At 39.9% G+C, this 20926-nt stretch overlaps 1 protein-coding gene across 1 annotated transcript; it reads right to left on the bottom strand.

The window, feature by feature from the left end:
* Positions 1 to 4153: 4153 nt before the first annotated feature.
* Positions 4154 to 19048, bottom strand: RAB32 (RAB32, member RAS oncogene family). Its single transcript, XM_008006729.3, has 3 exons — positions 18729 to 19048; positions 9279 to 9556; positions 4154 to 4651 (listed from the first exon to the last, which is right to left on the bottom strand). The coding sequence occupies exons 1-3, from the start codon at positions 18976 to 18978 to the stop codon at positions 4502 to 4504; spliced, it is 678 nt and encodes a 225-aa protein (XP_008004920.2). The 5' UTR covers positions 18979 to 19048; the 3' UTR covers positions 4154 to 4501.
* Between the last annotated feature and the right edge of the window lie 1878 nt (positions 19049 to 20926).

Here is a 20926-nt window from a genome sequence, read left to right as displayed (position 1 = left end):
TACATGTACATATGTATTTTATGTATGTATATATAGTATGTATACATACACACATAAAATGCATATACATGCATACACACATATGTATCACATATATATGTACATATTTATACATACAAATTTATACATATATACACACATTTATATATACATATATTTATATATATGTATTGTATATACATATATGTACATATTTATATGTACATATGTGTAAGTGAGAGGTGACAGTGTGCTGGCAGCCCTTGCTCTCGGCACCTCTTCTCAGCACCTCCTCAGCCTCCCACCTCGGCGTCCACTGGCGGTGCTTGAAGAGCCCTTCAGCCCGCCACTGCAAGCGTGGGAGCCCCTCTCTGGGCTGGCTGAGGCCGGAGCCTCCTCCCTCTGCTTGCCTGAGGTGTGGAAGGAGAGGCGCGGTCGGAACCGGGGCTACCTGGGCAGGAACCAGGGCTGCGCAACAAGCTCCCGGGCCAGAGTGAGTTCCAGCGGGCGCGGGGGCAGGCCGCACGGCCCCAGCACACTGAGCAGCCAGCCGGCAGCGCAGGCCCAGGGCAGTGAGGGGCTTAGCACCGGGGCCAGCAGCTGCGGAGGTTGCCCTGGGTCCCCCAGCAGTGCCGGGCCGGCGCCGCACTCAAATTCTCGCCAGGTTTAGCTGCTTCCCCGTGGGGCAGGGCTTGGGACCTGCAGCCCGCCATGTCTGAGTTCTTCACCTGCAGTGGGCTCCCATGCAGCCTGAGCCTCCGCGACTGCCGCTGCCCTCTGCTCTATGACGCCCGGTCCCATCTACAGCCCAAGGGCTGAAGAGTGCAGGCGAGGCTAGGGACTGGCGGGCAGCTCCGCCTGCAGCCCTGGTGCAGGATCCACTGGGTGAAGTTAGCTGGGCTCCTGAACTGGATGGGAACTTGGAGAACTTTTATACCTAGCTGGAGGATCGTATGTGCACCAATCAGCACTCTGTATCTAGCTAACCTAGTGGAGACTTGGAGGACTAGCACTTTGTGACTCTGCCTAGCTCAAGGATTGTAAATGCACCAATCAGCACTCTGTGTCTAGCTCAGGGTTTGTGAATACACCAATTGGTACTCTATCTAGCTAACCTAATGAGACTTGGAGGACTAGCACTCTGTGACTCTGTATCTAGCTCAAGGATTGTAAATGCACCAATAAACACTCTGTGTCTAGCTCAAGGTTTGTAAATACACCAATCAGTATTCTGTGTCTAGCTCAAGGTTTGTAAACGTACCAATTAGTACTCTGTATCTAGCTCAAGGTTGTAAATGTACCAATTGGTACTCTGTATCTAGCTAACTCTGAATCTAGCTAACTAGCACTCTGTGACTCTGTGTCTAGCTCAAGGATTCTAAACGTACCAATCCACACTCTGTCAAAACGGACCAATCAGCTCTCTGTAAAATGGACCAATCAGCAGGATGTGGGTGGGGCCAGTTAAGGGAATAAAAGCAGGCTGCCAGAGCCAGCCAGCAGCAACCGTCTAGGAGGCGCTTCCACGGGCGTGGAAGCTTGGTTTTTTTGCTCTTTGCAATATATCTTGTTGCTACTGACTCTTTGGGTCCACCCTGTGGTTATGAGCTGTAACACTCACTGGGAAGGTCTGCGGCTTCACTCCTGAAGCCAGTGAGACCACGAACCCAAGGTCTGCAGTTTTACTCCTGAGGCCAGCGAGACCACGAACGCCGGGGGAAGAAGGAACAGCTCCAGACTCACTGCCTTTAAGAGCTGTAACACTCACCACGAGGGTCTGCGGCTTCATTATTTAAGTCAGTGAGACCAAGAACCCACCAATTCTGGACACATAAGTATACATATACGCATATAAAATATAATGTAACTCAATTTGTACATACATATATAAATTACATATATATGATTAGAATATTGGTACATTTTTGATGTCTGAGACTCATGTAAAAAAAATCCCTTTTATTAATGAGGTATTCTGTACTTCTTGCCAGTGTCTTATCCAGTGTGTGTGTTTTTATGTGTATCTGTGTGTGTATGTACATATACACACATGTGTATGCAATTGATTTTTCAAAGTAAGTCAGCGTATTCTCTTCTTTCTTTTGGCTATTTATGCAGCTCACCCTAAATTCAAATTTTATGTTTAAGTTATAAAAACAAATAGTGGCAAGACTTTAAAAGTAATGTGAAATAGTTACTCAGTTTTATTTCCAAACTGTAGGAAATGGTAAATACAATAAACTATCTCACACGAAAAAGAATCCTAAGTGTTTACAAAAAACAATTTACTTAAGGTATTACCAATGTTAAAATTACCCTGAGAAGTTATCAACAATTGTAAAGATGGGCAATGAGAGTATAATACTCCTGATTTTGAATGTACTGTTAGGGGGAATTTAAGCACAATGGATTTCTTGTAAAAATGAAAATTAATGTATAAAGAAAATTCCAAGCAGACTGCGATCTTTTTCAGAAACTACTTAGCATAAGCTTTATATTTCTAACATTTGAGGTTAAGCACCATTTCATACTTAATACCATTGGACTCTGAAATATAAAAAAGGTTGAAAAGTTGTACCTAGAGTAGAAAAAAACTTAGGAGTATGAAGCATATTTTAGAAAGATAGATTTAATTCAACATTAAAAAAAAAAAAACAGGTGTTATAGTCATTAAAAGATATATATTACTTAAATCAGGGTCTTTTACTTTTTCACTTCAGAAAATCTGGTGCTAGGTAGATATGTAGAATACATATCCAAAGAGGTCAAAAGGGTTTTCTTTCTTTCTTAAATATGTAATATATAAACATATATGTGATTTCTAGGCAAAAGTTAGGTTTAATGAAAAGAGAGCTACATTTTATGGTTCATGACAACTATTTATTTCCAGAACATAGCTGTCAAACCAAATGCACTTCTTGCTGTTTTTTTTGGTGTTTTGTTTTTGTTTTTGATTTTTGTAGAGACAGAGTCTCTCTATGTTGCTAGGGCTGGTCTTGAACTCCTGGGCTCAAGAGATTCTCCCTCCTTGACCTCACAAAGTGTTGAGATTAGATCTTGCCAAGCCTAGGCCTTTGTTTCGTTCGCAATAAATTAATGAATCTTTCCTATCCAAGTTCACTTAATGTATAAAACAAATTTGGTCAAGGTCTCATTTTGCATTAGCTTTGGATTGTGCCACAAAACTCTTGACATTTTCTTTGAAAGAAGTAAGTTTGGATCTTTCTTAAATCAGTAAGTTGGACATGATATAAGTAAGTCCCTTAAAAATAGAAGGCAAAAGTGAACCAAGTTTTCTAAGGCAGAAAAGTACATCCCATATTACCTTTCTATTATAGAACTATAGTAATTCAAAGGTAAGACTTCAGTCAAAATATTTATTATTTTCCTTAATTGGCTTAAATGGTAATGCAAATATTGTGAGTCTGCCTTAAGTTTCTTAGATATTATACTTTAAATGTCCCAACCCTTATACAAAACCATACACGACCTAGTGTCTTTCACAATTCATACTATAGAAGCTCAGATTTAATTGTATATGCTTTGAAATACATTCTCTCCTTGACCATTGCTATCACAAACTTGAGAAAGAATTGCAACCATCATATCACATAGGCCTTCAGTTATGAACATAAACACATAGGAAAAAGAGGAGAGAGAAAGGACTAGGGCGAGAAAAGAAGAAATGCTCATTTATATAGTTTCCAAGGAGTAGTAACCATATCCAGAGGGAAACATCCATAATACAGATGTGCTGTGAGTACTTTTTCAGTCATTAAAAAGGTCATTTTAATGTATTTAAGAAGAGTGACCACATGCCACACCAGCTATGAATGGTTAAATTATATGAAAGGAAAATAATTTTACACAAAGTTTCAAAAGGTTTGTCTTGTTTTAAGAGGTTCTCACTCTGTTGCTCAGGCTGGAGTGCCGTGGTACAATCATAGCTCACTGTGACCTCAAACTCCTGGGCTCAAGTGATCTTCCTGCCTCACCTTCTTAAAGTGCTGGGATTATAGGCATGAGCCAGCAAACCTGGCCTTTCCAAAGTTTTGAATAGAAAATTGCTAAAGAGAAACCTCAAGCCTTTGTGGCTAATAGAATCTAAAACCCCCCCTAAAAAGTGAGGATGCAATAAGATGGCAAAAATATAGACTCAAAATGACCATAAAACTGGAGGTAACATTTTATTACCACCCCAGCACTTACATTAAAAGCTACAACTTGGAAGGCTTACCAAATCCTAAGGAACTGTCATATAAAAAGATGTTTAAAAGGATGTAAACATTATCTTCCATATGACGGCGACAATGACAAAAGCCTAATTGTCATCTGTTAAGTTACAGAGCCACTGGCAGGGATACTTCTCCCAAAGTTCCATTTTCAAATAAGTGCAGGCACCCAGTGGTACTGCCTTTTGAAGTGCCACCTGTGGGAAGACTCACAGCTAACATGACATCCATAACCCATTCTCAGGAACTTCTTCAGAGCTGAGGCACACACGAGAGAAGCAGAAGCCCTATCAGCAACACTGGGATTTGCTCTCTGCTCTCAAGGTCTCTTGATCTAGCTTAATTTTGCCCACATCGTTTTCTTCATTAGGAAAGCTTTGGTGGTTTGCAAGAATCTTCTCCACTAGGAACCGGGCAGCTTCCTCTATGTTTATGTTATCCTGTAATGCAGAAAGGAAGAACAGGGTTAAATTTTAGAATTAATTCCTAGAATAAGGCATTAACAGTATGAATGGGACCAGAAAAATTTGTTAGAGGTGGCATTGCAAGTGCACAGCTACTTTCCTCTAATACTAAAGTGTGTGCCCACTTAGAGCTGAATGTTAAAGAATAATGTGGTGATGGAAAGAATTCCCTTATTTTTATGAAGGACACCTTTTTTGATGTTCCTATGTTAAACCTTTGCCACTGAGGTTCAATGAGCTATCTCGATAGTTGAAAATGAATCTTTGCTCTGGGCTGCAATTCATATAATGAAGCCATTCCAAATAAAAAAAATTCCGGCCCTTGAATATCTAATTCAAGCAGTCAGGATACACTGTGAAAAAAAATTGAAAGGGCTCAAACCACATTAAAATATGATAAATGTATCATGTCACTTCTCCATCTCTAAGTACAAATTATTCCTTTAAGTTGTCATGTATAAATTAGCCTGAAACAATGTTGTCAGTGCAACGTCCATTAAGGACACCCTAAGGAATTATTAGCTGTCACAGCATTTGTGTGACTGAATTATAAGTTATCATTAAACACACAGTAAGTAACACATTGAAAAAACTGTGCTTATTTTTAAAAATATTTAACTGTTCATTTTAAAATAATTTCAGATTTACTAAAATATTGCAAAAATAGTGAACATTCCTACCATTCACACATATTTCTCAAATATTAACATCTTAGATAACCAGAATACAACTATCAAAATCAGGAAATTATACAATAGTGTAGTATCAGTATTAGTCTAACAAGCTTACTCAAATTGTGTCAATTATTTCAATGCCCTATTTCAGATGTAAGATCACAGGCTGTACTTCACTGTTGTTGCCCCGGGGTCTCTTTTACTCTGGAACAGTTCCTCAGTCTCCTTGCTTTTCATGACCTTGACACTCTCAGAGAGCACTGGCTGGTGAATATACCTCCATCTGCGATGTTTGATGTTTCCTTATCATTAAATTCAACTTATATATTTTTGGCAGAAATAAAACACAAGTGATGTACCCTGCACAGTTTATCAGGAAGCACACTGCTTAAAGTTGTTTTTGCCAGGTTTCTCCACAGAAAAGTTATTATTTTTCCCTTTGTACTTAAGTGCAAATATGTCAATATCCTGTTTCTTACCACACTTTCCCCCACTAATGTTAGCATCAATTAATTCCTCCCTACAATAGTCATCACTGTGGTGTTTAATGGTGACTTTTTATTTCTGCCATTCCTTCTACATTTATTAGCTGGAATTCTACTGTTAGAAAGAGGTTCCCTTCTCCCTCCTTTATTTATTCATTTGTTCATTTCTATCATGGATTATTAGTTTACTCTGTAAGTTGAACCCATTACAGAAATTATTTACTTTGTTGCTCAAATTGTCTTACATGTTTGGAGCTTGTGTGGCAGTATCCTGTATCTTTGTGACATGTCCCCATCATTTCGTGAGCACTTCCTTAGTTTCTCGCACAACAAAATATCACAGGCACATCTTTACTTTCCTTGTCCCACCCACCCTGAAATCAGGCATTACTCCAGGGATTCCCATTCTTTTTACTGGGAGAATGATATTTAAAAACCGAAGTTTGAGCACTCGGTAAGTTAATTGGTTCCGTGGTGTCATTGCTTTTAAGCCCTCTCAGCAGGTATGGCTAGTATGGTACACACATGCATCTATATCAGCTTCATCTGTTTACACATATGTGTGTGTACATACATACACCTACACACATTCTCACATATATATGCAGATACTGTTACACACACACACGCACACACATATGAAACCTGAAGCTCATATTAATGTCTAATCCAATCCAATGCTACAAGGTTCACTGCAGCCTTTTTCCTTATTTGTAAAGCCTTTATCAGACAACAAGGAACCTAAAAGAGCTATGCTACATACAGGCATCTTTCACAGCACTGAAACCAGCTTTTTAGTTATTTTTTGCCTCCACCCCCAAGATCAGTGTTAACTTTAATTCAAGTATTGATCTTTTGAACGTCCAAGTGACATTCAGTCTCAGCTATCCCCATTATAGCAAATAATTATAAAATTCTCTAACTGTATGTGGAAGCAACTGGTTAAAATTCCAATGTCAGTGTAGTCACATGTTAATGTAATTCCCATATGTTAACATTATTAAAGTTTTATATTAGAAATCCATTATTTGCCATAAAGGTGAAATGATGAAATGTATTTGCAAAAGTTATCTTTTGCCTGTATTCCTAGTGAAATTCAGATGACTGCAGTTCAAGCAAAAGTCAGATCTGAAGTCAGCTGCTGGCCAGCTCAGAAGTGTACCTACTAGTGACATTTAGGCAGTACTTTAAGCCTTAAATCAAAGATTTTTAACCTAATTTTTTTATTACCGTTATTCTCTTGGAACACCCCTGGTTTACTGCTAAAGAAATTCTACAGAAGCCGCTTCTACTATATTTGTAGGGAAACACAGAGCAAATTTGAAACTTTTAAACAGTGCTTCACCTTTCACCTCTGCGTGTAATCCTATCCATAAATAAAATGAAACCGATGACTTACAGTCACAAGCTACTAGTCACGTGACCTCATCTGGGGGCAAATCTGGATTTATTACCCGAAAGATTAAATAAAGCCTAAAGGAGAATTTTGTCTATAATTTATAAAACTCCTGTACCAAAATGCACACTCGCATAAGCAGTTACATTTACTGCTTTTTTTTTTTTTTTTTTTTGGTCTTTTTACAGCAAAGCTGGGAAGCAGAGCAAATCACCCAATAGGCATACAGAGCAGACAGAGGGCATGAGTGTCCAGAAGAACATGTCTGTAATCCTAGCACTTTGGGGGGCTGAGGTGGGCAGATTGCTCCAGCTCAGCAGTTCGAGTCCAGCCTGGGCAACATGGCAAAACTCTGTCTCTACCAAAAATACAAAAAGTAGCTGGGCATGGTGGCACATGCCTGTGGTCCTAGCTTCTTGGGAGGCTGAGGTACCTTCTCTATAAGAAGGCTTTCTTTCTGTGATTTTCTTCTTCATGTCAGGTTAAGTGCTCACATAGCACCCCTGGGTTTCATCTTTCTTCTACCACTGTTTTATTTAAAGAAGGAAATGTTAAGATGCTATATTTATTCAAACAATTAGCCTCCAGCTTAGGAGTGTACATTTCTGCCTCCAGTAAACAGTCTGTTTTTTTCCCCAGTCACTCTACCATTGCTCAATATTTTTGGAGCAGTCTCTCTCTTGTGCAGTCTCTCATTGCTTTGCTTTTATCCCGCAGATGATGGTGGGCATCAAGTAGCTTTTTTACTCTGAGGGTAAGTTTCTAGTAGAGCTAAACCTAGTCTGATAATAAATACCCAGAATGAGGTGGGTGATTTGGAGGAACAGTGATACATACATACGTGCAAACGTATATAAAAACACACATAAACACACACATGAAATCCACAGAACATAAACTAAAAGCTAGAACTGTGTTAAGATTTCAACAAATTTATGGTATAATGTTTACCTGTCATTACAGAATTTTTCAAACATTTCATCATTCTTACATAAATCGGACTGTCACTAACCCCCTTATATGAAACTTCCAATGCACACAACTCCCCTCCAAACATTTCATATATGTATTATTTTCACCTTTTTTCTATATCCAGACTGTTAAGAATTTTTTTTTTTTTTTTTTTTTTTTTTGAGATGGGGTCTCACTTTGTCACCCAGGCTGGAATGCAGTGGTGTGATCTTGGCTCACTGCAACCTCTGCCTCCCAGACTCAAGTGATCATCCTGCCTCAGCCTCCCGAGAAGCTAGGACCACAGGCATGCACCACCATGCTCAGCTAATTTTTGTATTTTTTGGTAGAGACAGGGTTTTGCCATGTTGCCCAGGCTGGTCTTGAACTCCCAGTTCGAGTGATCTGCCCAATCCGCCCGCCTCGGCCTCCCAGAGTGCTAGGAAACAGGCATGAGCCACCACGCCCGGTCACTAGACTGTTAAAATTTTTGAAAGCCAACTTACTGTTTTATTTTTTCCTTCAGAAAATATTTTATTCAGCTTTCCATAATCGACAAAAGAAAAAATTCTCACTCTACTATTTATGAAGCATACCACAAATGTTGATACTTTCCAGCTGTTTCAAATCTTTCATACACAGTTAACCTAAAACTCTTCAAACATCATCTGAATAAATCTCCTCTCTGATCTTTTCACATGGTCCTGCATGTGACACACATCTTCACCAGAGGCATCTTCCTATTCATTTAGCCTTTTGCAAAAATCAAAAATTCTTGTGCTTGACAATACCCCCATCCACTCCAGTTGCATGAGAAGTACCTCAGTTAAAAACTCAGACTCACAGAAAATGTCATTTGCTTTTTGCCCTAAATAACTCTTTGTGTTTTCATGGAAAATCTGCCCTTCTATTAGCCATTAGCCAATTTGGAAAGCAGTACTGTTGTGGACTGAAAGAAGCTATAACACATCCATGCTACACTTCTCATTTTCCAGACTTTCAAACATCATTCACATAAATACATCTAAATACTTTAGAGTTACAGCCTAGATTTATGAGCTAGAAAGCAAAAGATACATAAGCACAGCCGATCTCACCTTTGCAGAGGTTTCAAACCATCCGGCGAAGCCATGTTCTTTGCAGAACTGGTCCATCTGGAAAGGACTCTGGCTACTGTCCTTGTTCTGGTCACATTTGTTAGCCAAGAGGACGGCAGGGATAGGGCTGCCATTTGGAAGATGAACTTTACTATCCAGATCACTTTTCCATTTTAAGACTGCCTCAAATGTAGAACTTCTTGATATATCAAAGACTACAAAAGCACCAACAGCTTCCTTGTAGTATACTCGGGTCATGTTGCCAAATCGCTCCTGCCCTAGACATAAATATAGGAAAAAAATAAAAACTTGTAATTCAGACAGAGTTTACATTTAAGTATAACTCCTTTTACCCCAACAGTAATACTATGAACAAATATCTTCCATTCCATAGCAGCATAACCTGGTGTGATTAAGGCTATCCATACAGACGATGACCTATACAGCAGATGTGTCTGATAATTTGGTTTAAGTACATAATGAATTAGTTTTATGTTCTGTATGACATATTCTCCATAAAACCAATATGATAATATTTAAAGCTACAAATAAAAAATATTTAAAGCTACATTTATTCCAACTCCTCTCCCCTTAGTTTAAGAGAAGAGAGGCACTAAAGGAAAACACAAAGCTGGAAGTAGAGGAAGAAGAGACAAGAATAGAAGAAATGAAGCCTGTAGGAAGGAGATAAGTGCAGTGGGTAACATGCTAGTCCAATAGATTAAGGCTCGACATGAGATAAAGTAGCTCATGTTCTCAACTCATCTCTCCTTCATATCTCTAGCCCATACCCACTTCTGATGCAATATGCAAGATTTCACCCCTGTAAGTAGCAGACACATGAAAATCTATTTCAGAACAAAAAGCACAACTGGTTGTGTTGTTACAAGAAGAATCAATTCCAGGGTTCTTCAAATATCATTGTACTTATAAAATAATTTAACTTATGTCAAACACTTTGGGAAAAATCTGCTTTGTACATTATATAGGACTTTGCAAAGCATTCTCTTACTATCTGCTGTTGTACTAATCTTTGGCATAGGAAAGATCCTTCTTTTCATCTGACAGATGTAAGAACAGGCAAAGGGATGCTTGGCCAGGATTACAGTATCACTGACTAAAGAAGACAGGACTAGAATCCAGGTCTTCTGACTCCCCCACACCTATAGAAGTGGGATGCTAGCCTTTCTGAACTATCTTGCAGTTGCCTTGACTTAGTTCCTGACTACAGTGTGAAGGAAAAATGATTGGCAATCAATGCACATCGGAGATGTATCACTCTGTTCTATGATAAAGACACTTTCCTCTTGAAACACATGAGCAACCAGCTTTATCTACATTTTATTGATACATTTTATCTGCACAGATGCAAAGATACCCCAAAATATAAAATTCTTCCTTCTCCAAACTCTACAATGCAATATAATTTTATATATTGTTTTAGGGAATAATGGAAGAATAAAACAATGGTTAAATGTGAATGGATAAAGTTAAGGTTTGTTTTGTGATGACTCCTCATATGGTTTAACTGAAGCTGTATTGTAATAGTCCAAAGGTCTAAATTTTACTGTAACAAATGGTCACATAAAAAACCCTACTATTATGTTCATATATTATTGTAATGTAAATATGACCAACTATATAGTTCATTGGCTCATAATGCTGACATTTATAAAAACTTCGATGATATGCCAACTGTTCAAAATCACTATTCTGCAGAAAGACTACATACGCATCGAAATGATTCAGATTCCAATTTCAAATGTAGTGCACACATTACCAACCACTTCCATTTTCATATATTTTAATTATTGAATATGAAAGGACTAAGCAACAAGATAGTCTTAAATTAGGAAATTGAAAAAGTAAGATTTCAAGATAATTACATGGTAATAAAGTATTCCTTTGGGCTATATCTTTAATTTAGAAAAGAGAGTGGGGTGTCAAACTAGTAAAAGAGTAGTCAGAAACCTAGAAGTTAACAAAGAGCTGTTAAACTTTAGTGACTATTTTTTTGGTGGGGGAGGGGAATGATCTTTAAATTTCAAGTATTTCCTTTTACTAGTGAGTCTTATTTAAATATTTACTCATATAACCTTTCTGGTAAAGCATAAGAAAATCAGAAATGTTTATGACAGGTAATTTAGAAGAAGATCCTGTGGCTTAAAAATATTAATTTTCTTTAGTTCCCAAGATTAGGATTCAAAATTTGGTGGCAGTCCTGACATCAGAGTGTACTTTTTAAACAACCACACTATATGGCAAATCAAGTGTCAATTACTTGGTTAAGTAAGTGAAAACAAAAGGCAATGGCTGGGAGAAAAAATGCAAACTGTTTATCTGACAAAGGGCTTATACCCAGAATATATAAACTCTCAAGACTCCCAAAGAAGAAGATGAAAAAATTAATAATGTAAGCAAAAGATTGGAATAGTTTGCCAGAAAATGTATGTGATGAAAAAAAAAATAAGCACAGGAAAAGATGTTCAACATCATTAGTCACTGGGGAAATGCAAATTTAAATCACAACTTGACACTTCACTCCCACAGGAATGGCTAAAATTAAGAAGTCTGAATACACCAAGTGTTGACCAGGATGTGGACAACTTGAACTCTCAAAGTCACTTTCATTATGTTCACAGATGCCAAATCAAATATCAATCAACAGATTAATGGATAAACTATCATCTAGTTATACAATGAAATACAGCTCAACAATAGAAAGGAAAGGAACAAAACCATGGATACAAGCAAAAACATGAATGTATCTCAAAATCATTATGCTTTGTAAAAGAAGCCAGGTCAGAGCGCAAGTGGGTAATGTTACATGAGTTCATTCATATCAAATTGTAAAAAGTGCAAACTATGACAATACAGTAAGAGAAAGCAGATAAATGGTTGCCTTGGGAAAGGCAGGGTATATATTCCAAAGGGGCAAGAGAAAAACACTTTTGCGATGATGAAAATATTTGAAATATTGACTACAGTGATGCAAAAACTTTTCAAATTGTACTGCTTATTGTATGTCAATTATACCTCCATAAAAGTATACAAAATAATACCTCCCTTCGAGGGTAACTGAGAGGGTTAAACTTAGTCCCTGCCTAAGTCTTCCAGGGCAGTTTGATGAACTACAGCCAATGACCTAATCCAGCTAAAAAAGGTTTTACTGGAATTCAGTTACCCTTATTTGTTTACATGTTGTCTATGTCTGTTTTTGTCCTACGATGGCAGAGTTGAATAGTGGCCACATACATGAAATGGCCTACAAAACCTAAAATATTTGTCAGGCCTTTATAGAAAATGTAGCTGATTTCTGTTTTAGAAGGCTAAGAATATTTTATATCTTGAAGTGGAGGTGGTCTATGCATGTTAAGTTATACTTCAAGTTCAAAACAGTGTAAAATGCCAGGTAAGCCCTGCATAAATATCAGCTATTATTGAGTGCTCCACAAGTTTACCGCACGATGAAAGCCTGAGTATTCGTTTTAAAAATGGTGCCAATTAAACATGTGAAAGCTTTAAACTATTAGCTCGTTATGTGCTCTACCTTGTAACTGTAAAAATGGTTTGCAGAGAAAAACAAACTTGATAAAAGTCTAACTATGCCAGGGATTCAAAATGCTAAGCACCCAACATTCAAGCAACCTCAGGCAAGAAACTTTTTTGGCTTAACTATGCCAACTGGTCTCAGGGATCTGTAGGGATCACTAAGTCCTCCTGGCTCTAACACTGATATTTTAGGTTCCCGTATTATAATTTGAATGTTATACCAATTGTCTATATATTCTATAATCACTGAATCCAGACAGCAATGGGAATAAAATGTAAATAACCCAGCATCAAAAGACCAATACCATGTATGTAGGGAAACAGTTTGTTTTCTAAAATAATAGCAAAATATACTTTCTATTTTAATGAATTTGTAATCTTTTTAATAAATTCTTAATTAATCCATTAATGCTTCAGAAATGGTAAAGCAAGTTAAAAAACAAAAATTTCCAAAACACATGAAGTTTAATTAGGGAGTGGGAAAAGATAAGATAAATTTAAAATAATAATTGTAACATAAAATTAAGGGTTGCTCTCCAAAATCCTAAGTAGGTGTAACCTATATTTATATTTAACTATGTTGCTTCAAAGAGTTACAACACATAGATATGCTAAGTTCCTCCAGTTGTAAAACTAACTTAAATCATGTACAAAGTATCTTTTTTGCTCATCTACCACCTTTTGAAACCCAGATTAAATAAATCTGTAAAGTAAAAGAGTAACAAAACTGAATGAAGAAAAAAATAGGAAAACCACTGCAGATGATGCTTAAGAAAAATATCGGGATAAAAGTGAATGAAAATCATGGGGAAGAGGAGAATACATGGGCATCTGTGAGTTAGAAAGACTTTGTTGGAGGCTTAAACTAAACCCTTGCCACCCATTTATTTTCACATTGGTCTGTCTTTCTCAAGGTCTGTGAAAGAATCGTGAAAAGACCAGATGTTTATAGCCTACTCAACTATTAAAAAGCACAAAAAACTTTTGAAAATATAATTGAATAGAATTCTAAAACAACTTTACCTTGCTCTTTTGTCTCACCGTCCAGAAGTCTCCCCAAATTTGTATCTATGCACTTCTTTCACCATCCAAGAGAAGAGCTCTACAAACCTAAGACAACTTAAACTTGTGGACGTGGCCCACTACTTAAGTGTTGATTTAGTGTGAAATCCTTATTAATTTAAGGAAATACTTAATCTGAGATCTTCAAATTTTCCTTCTTTGGAAGAGTACTTTAATCTCTCAATCTTTAGTAAGTGCCTAGGAATACATATTAATGGTGTTTTTTCTACACTTTATGACATTTTGACAACTTGGGGCATTGCAGGCCTGGGGAGGGACTGATCCTCCCACGGGTAGCTAATTTCTAGAGACAGCAAAGGAGCTATCTTGGAGCATACCTCTGACATGCACACCATATCAGTCAGCCCATCAATCCTAAATCCATACCACCTGCCTCCTTGCACCAGGATCCTGCAGTCTGGGACACTATCCCCTGTCCCAAATCACCCCACAGCCCAATACTGGACAACTAGAGACCACTCCTATCACCCAGAGTACACCAAAATTATTCAAACTAGCCAATCCTCAACTTGCTCAGCTTGCCTACCCTACCTCACTGGTTCCTTCCTGCAAAAGCCACAGTAAAAGCTCCAGCCCATGCATTTTCCTTGCTCCTCCTTTCTCATGACCAACCCTGCTGCTTTTCCCTGTGGCCTCATGTGGTGTGGCATAATGTGCCCCCACTCTTGGGAACTATGATAAACTATCTTTCCAATGGCAATCCATCTCCTGATCTGATGTCCCCATCATATCTGACTAAAACCAAAATCCTGGGTACATTTATTACAGAATGAGTCTCGCTGAAAATTTCATATCAAAAGCATAAGAAAATTGGAAGGTCAAGATAACATACACATGACTAATTTCATGATAACCAGAACATTTGGAAATTTTGAAAAGTATTTGTGCTGCTGTTTTGACACCAATAAACCAAAATTCTGCTATCCTTTTAAAAGTGTATTGCTTTCATATGTGAGTCATGAAACCTGTCTCCACACAAGTTACTATACCTTTCTGTGTTTAGATTACAGGACCACTAAAACCTATAATTCATTCAACTCAAAAGGTAGAATGGCAAATGGCTGAGAGCAAAGGAAAGTTGTAGAACTTCCTATCAGTGCTCTACTATCTCTACTAATAACCTGAGCATCTTTTAGCTTATGAGGGCTAATTGAGACAATGAAGGATGGTAACACATTCAAAAGGGAAGGGCAATAGGACTGTCATTATCAGGGGAATTTCCATGTGCAGTAATACAAATATGTTATTATGCTGACCAGCTGCCTGCCTGGACAATTGTGAATGGATAGCCCAGACTGCGGCACTCAAAGGTGTCTCAGGACTCAGGAACAGTGAAAGATTTACAGATGTAAATGGGCCAGTTGGCTTCGCTTATAATTCAGCACAACAATTGAGCTTGAATAAGGCTGAGGATGGCAAGATTGTACAAGAGCCAGATTACCCATATGTAACAAAGATTTTAAAAAGCCTTGTAAATGACTTGGTATGTAATCAGCCACCAATAAACACTGGAAACTTAACTGCAGTATCTGTGTTTAAGATGGAGACTACAAATAATTACACAGACTAATTCCTCAAAGCACGGCTTCTTTATAATTAGAAATATGTGTATATGTGACTGAAAACTACCTTTAAAATCAGGAAAGTGTCAAGAGGTAATATTCCAGATTCTTGCTCATGAAGGATTATAGGAGAGTTATGAAAAAAAAGACAAAGGGAGATTACTAGGTATACTAACTGACAAAGTATAAGATGGAGCAAGGCAATCAGGATCCACGTTCTATTTTGGATGGGAATCAAGACGATGGAAAATAAGTTTAGGCATAGATTATACAGTTTATATCTAATGCTTGGGTAAATATCATTTATATGAATTCAGTTATGTTTTGAGCACCAGTCCCAAAGCATGTGTGAGTTAAGAGACTACAATGGTCTTACACAAAAACTGCACTAAACTGCATCTGTATTTTAAAGCCAGATTCCTTCAATGCTGTAAGAACAGATTCATGTATCCGAGGATCACAATAGTTCTTAACTTGAAGAGTTCAACTGAATCTGCTTGGTTACATGTATAGACAACATTTGATAATTCTAGCCTATCGTACTTGCCAAAGCTTTCAAGGATAGAGATTTGTCATAATTTCTTTCCTATCTTGCCCTCTCACTAAAGCAACCAAAAAAAAAAAAAAAAAAAAAAAAAGACCTAACTAGTAAAAACACCACACCTTACCTTAGTTATGGCAAGTAACTGGCTCTACCTACTATTTTGCAATCAAAGAATATTTCTATTATTTGAGAATTAAATATGATCCAACTTTGTTACTACATAAGGCAAGTATGCTTAGCCATGGGGGAATTTTGTGGAGCAGCCTTCACTTTGCCTTCATGACATCATCATTACTTAATTCAAATGGTATGAGCTGAGATTCACTAGTAGCTCAAATATTCAAACCAAACAGTTAGTAATATAGTTCTCCAAACTTTAGGCTAAGGTTTTCTTGTTTTGCTTTTTTTGGTCTCTAAAACAGTTTTTTTGTTTGTTTTTGGGCTCTCACTAAGCTATTTTTCTCCCTCACTTTCCTTATATTAAAATATATTCTCTCTCTGAAAATCTTACTTATAATGTGAGCCTAATCATTTCTATAAATTTACCTCTAATTTTGTAAATTGCTGGTGTGTACTTGCTGTATGGGACAACAATACCTGTTGAAACAATATCTAACATCCAGAAATCCCTTTTGGAGATCTTAAACTTCTGTTTTCCTTCCTGGTAAAACTCAAGCTTTGGATTTAGTGAAAAGTGCAAGGATATCCCATCTAGGCAGACGTATCAGAGTCTGACAAAAACTGGATATGACCCCTTCCTGTCATTCGAGGTCTGTGATTAATAAAAAAAGAAGAGGTGATACCAGAAAGAAAATTTATATCTTTCTCCTGCTTTTACTTTCTCAAGTCTCTAACTATAAACTCTTAAAAATTTAGTTACTCATACTAATTTACTAGCAGTAGGACCCAATTATCATCTAATAACAAAATGCCATAATTTACGTAAAGAGTAAGGCAAGGTCAATCACCCTTCTAAGCAAAGTTTTAAACCATCTTTGTGAAAATCCTCAGCTATGCTGCAGATTCCTGGAGAATGACCGTCACATGGTAAGGCAACCTTTAGAATCCATGACTTTGTCAAGAAGCAGAAATACTGCTCATTAGGGTTCTGTGCAACAGCAGGAAGTATTTCGAAAAAGTCTCTGGCTTCAAAGATGACTTTTCAAACGAACTTTTGGCTTTTAGTAACAAACAACAACAAAAAGCTGAGTCTCCGGCTGATTACTCCTTTTCTCTGAGGGACTGAAATGCATACATGTATTCTCCTATCTGAGGGAGAGAAATGTGCTCTTAAATGAATGAATTATAGGTTACAATTATTTAATACTCTTTGTTAAGTAACAAGCTATAAATGACAAGAGCACTACCTGGCAGACAGACAGTAGACCTGTGATCCGCACCCCCCAACTCTGCTATCAGCCAGGTAGGCTATACCCTCTATGGCCTTCTATGGACTGTAGAATGAAGGGTGGCCTCGGGCATCCTCTAACCCTAAACCAGCTCCCATTCTAATGCTCTACTGCAGACTGAGCTTCTTAACACCTGTAATGATTGAACAGAGTAATTTTGGCACTTTATTTATTTATTTATTTTTTCTGAGATAGGGTCTGACTCTGTTGACCAGGCTGGGGTACAGTGGCGAGAACACAGCTCACCGAAGCCTTGACCTCTCTTAGGCTCAAGTGATCCTCCTGCCTCAGGCTCCTGAGTAGCTGGGACTACAGGACTACATGCATGACCACGCCTGGTTAATTTTTTGTATGTATGTATGTATGTATATATGTTGTAGAGACAGGGTCTCACTAACAGCCCAGGCTGGTCTCGAACTCCTGTGCTCACGGGATCCTCCAGCCTAGGCCTTCCAAAGTGCTGGGATTACAGGCGCGAGCCACTGGCGTTGGCTTGGTACCATTTCTATGAACTTTCCAATAGTTAACATCATCTTAAAACGCCCACTCCCAACCACTACACCAGGCAAAGTTCCAGTGTTCATAAATCAGAGCAGAGGGAAATGTACCCCCTCAAACAGAACAAGTGAAAGCAAATGGCAGAGAAACAGTGTATTGAGGAGTGAGGGGGGCGAGGGCACCAGGGATGGGACTAGGTGTTGGTTTAGGAAGAGAGGAAGAGGTGAGTGTAAAGTTTCAGAAAAGCTTTCCCAAGTCTTCACGGAGTGTCTGTCCTGGGCTTCCGAGGAGAGCAAAGTATTTGAGGAATGGAGTTTCCCTCACAAAGGCCAGTCTCAGAGCCAAGGCGGGTGATGGAAAATGATCTGGAAATGAACCTGACTTTTGGTCTTGGTGGTGTCACTAATTAGGAGTGCAGCTTCAGGTAAGTCACCCAATCCCTCTGAACTTGAGTTGAGGCTGAGAGGCGCCGGCCCGCTTCAAGTCAGCCTTCCCAACTAGTCCTGGTGTATCTATGATACACTTGCATTATTCAGAGTTCAAACTTCTGGAAAAGGCCCCCTGGCCTCCTCGCCTCCCTCTGGCGTGCAGGACCTGCTCCAGCTCCTACTGCCCATCCCATCCTCCGGGCCCCACCGAGTCCAGCCGACCGCGTCCATCGCATCTCGCCCTTGGATTCGGCCTCTCTCTTCTAAACGTACCCAGGCAGAGGAGTTCAGGCAGAGAAGAAAAAGTAAAGAGGCAGAGAGGAGCCGGGCGGCCCGGCTGGGCTCTGGAGTGGGAAACTAGCGGCCGCGCTTACCCGCGATGTCCCACAGCTGCAGGCGCACCAGAGTCCTGCTGTCCCAGTTGAGGACCTTGAGGGCGAAGTCCACCCCGATGGTGGCCCGGTAGTGCTGGGAGAAGAGCTGGTGGACGTAGCGCTTGATGATGCTGGTCTTGCCCACTCCAAGCTCGCCGATAACCAGCACCTTGAAGAGGTGCTCGCGGGTCTCGGGCGCCGGGGCGGCAGCCGCCCCCAGGCCGGGGTCCCCGGCTCCCCCGCCCGCCATGAGCGCTGCGACTGTCCGGCGTGCCGGGGCTCCGAGTCTGGCCTCCCGCCCGGCCTCGCGCTCTCCCGCCCCGCCCCCGGCGGCCGCGGAAACTCCCCCGAGGCCGGCCCGCCCTCCGCCGCGCCCGCTGACGCCGCCTGACCGGTCACAGGACCCGGAACCCGCCAGTGCTCGCGAACCGGGCGGGGCTGGACGGGGGCAAGGCCTGGCGCCAGCCTGGGGAGGACCCTGCGCTAGGTGGCTCCCGCCACTCCCTGCGCACCCCAAGCCCGGCCGGGCCCAAGTGGACTTCCTCTCCCGGGCGGCGCCTCCTGGCGGTCGCGGCGCGGAGGGAGGCCCAGCCGCCCGCTGGTGGGCCTCCAAAGAGCCGGCCTGGAGCCTTCGTGGGCGTCGGAGGTTCACTGGGGCCCTGAGGAGGCGCCGAGGCGGCTGAGCCGGTCCGGGGCCTGGGTCGGCCTGGCGTCTGGGCCCAACCTGGAAGCCGCTGGCCTGGAAATCCACATCCTGTCCTACTGTTGCCGCAGGGACAGCCACACCTGCGGGCCTTGCCCTGGGTCGCCAGCAGTCCCCTTTAGATGGGAAAGGAAGTGGCACCGTGACTTTGAACTTAACGAAGGACGGGTAACACTGGCCTGGTAGTTCTGTTTTTAACTTTTTGAGTGAACCTCTGTAGGGCTTTCCGTAATGGCTGTTCCAGTGCACATGCCCATCACCAGCGTACAGGGTTCCCTTTGCTCCGCGCATCACCGACACTTACCGCTTATCTTTTTCATAAGTCATCCTAGCAGATGTGTGGAGATACCTAGTGGCTCTGGTTTGCATTTCCCTGTTCATTAGTGATTTGGAGCGCCTTTTCTTATACCTGTTGGTCTTTTGTACTTCGTCTGAAAAAGTCCATTCAGATCCTTTGCCCATTAGTTAATTGGGTGTTTTATTAATTAATTTATTTATTTTGGCTAAGTTGTGTGAGCTTAATGTATTTTGGATATTAACCCCTTATCAGATATATGGCTCACAAATATTTTCTCCCAATCTATAGGCGTTTTTTTTTTTTTTTTTTTTTTTTTTTTTTTTTTTTTTTTTTCATTTTGTTGATTATTTCCTATGTGGTGCAGAAGCATTTTAGTTGGATGAAGTCCCATTTATCTAGGTTTGCTTTGGTTGCCTGGGCTTTTGGTGTGATATCGCAAAAATCGTTGCTAAAGCCAGTGACCCAGCCATCCCTCTTCTGGGTGTATACCCAAAGGAAATGAAATCAGGATCTCATAGAAATCACTTTCAAGTTCATGCAGCATTATTCACAGTTGTGAAGATTTGGAAACAACCAAAGTGTCTGTTAACGATTAATGGATAAAGAAATTGTGATATATACATATGCATGCACGTGTGCGTATTCACGGATGCACAGACACACACAATGGAATGTCAGCCTTTAGAAGGCGACCCTGACATTTGCAACAACATGTATAAACCTGGAAGACATTATGCTAAGCGAAATAAGCCAGACACGAAAACCACTGTGCCATATCACTTATATGTGGAATCTTACACACACACACACACACAAAGAGAGAGAGAGAGAATACATGGAATCAGTGGTGGTTACCAGGGACAGGGAAGAAACGGAATGATTCAGGTCAAAGTGTACAAAGTTGCAGTTATGTAGGATGAGTAAGTCCTAAAGATCTAATGTAGCATGACCGTTATAGTTAAAAATATTGTATTGTAAACTAGAAATTTGCTAAGAGAGTAGAATATAAGTGCTGTTACCATTTTAAAAAAATGCAGCTGGGTGTGGTGCACCCACCTGTAGTCCCAGCTACCCAGGAGGCTGAGTGAGCTTAGTCGCACCACTGTATTCCACATGGGCGACAGAGCAAGATCATCTCAAAAAAAAAAAAAAAAAAAGAAAAAGAAAAAAAGAAAAAAAATTGTGTAACTATGTGAG

This window comes from Chlorocebus sabaeus, chromosome 13, assembly GCF_047675955.1.
Source record: "Chlorocebus sabaeus isolate Y175 chromosome 13, mChlSab1.0.hap1, whole genome shotgun sequence".
NCBI lineage: Eukaryota > Metazoa > Chordata > Mammalia > Primates > Cercopithecidae > Chlorocebus > Chlorocebus sabaeus.
The sequence above is the reverse complement of the archived record's forward strand: the minus strand, read 5'-3'. Positions and strand labels throughout refer to the sequence as shown.

What these genes read in the sequence shown, in the direction of transcription:
- RAB32 (XM_008006729.3), bottom strand. Translation starts at nt 18,978, where the DNA reads ATGGCGGGCGGGGGAGCCGGGGACCCCGGCCTGGGGGCGGCTGCCGCC. An exon ending in GCAGCTGTGGGACATCGCGG is followed by an intron (nt 9,557 to 18,728) that starts GTAAGCGCGGCC and finishes ATTTATGTCTAG; the next exon opens with GGCAGGAGCGATTTGGCAAC. An exon ending in GGTTTGAAACCTCTGCAAAG is followed by an intron (nt 4,652 to 9,278) that starts GTGAGATCGGCT and finishes TCTGCATTACAG; the next exon opens with GATAACATAAACATAGAGGA.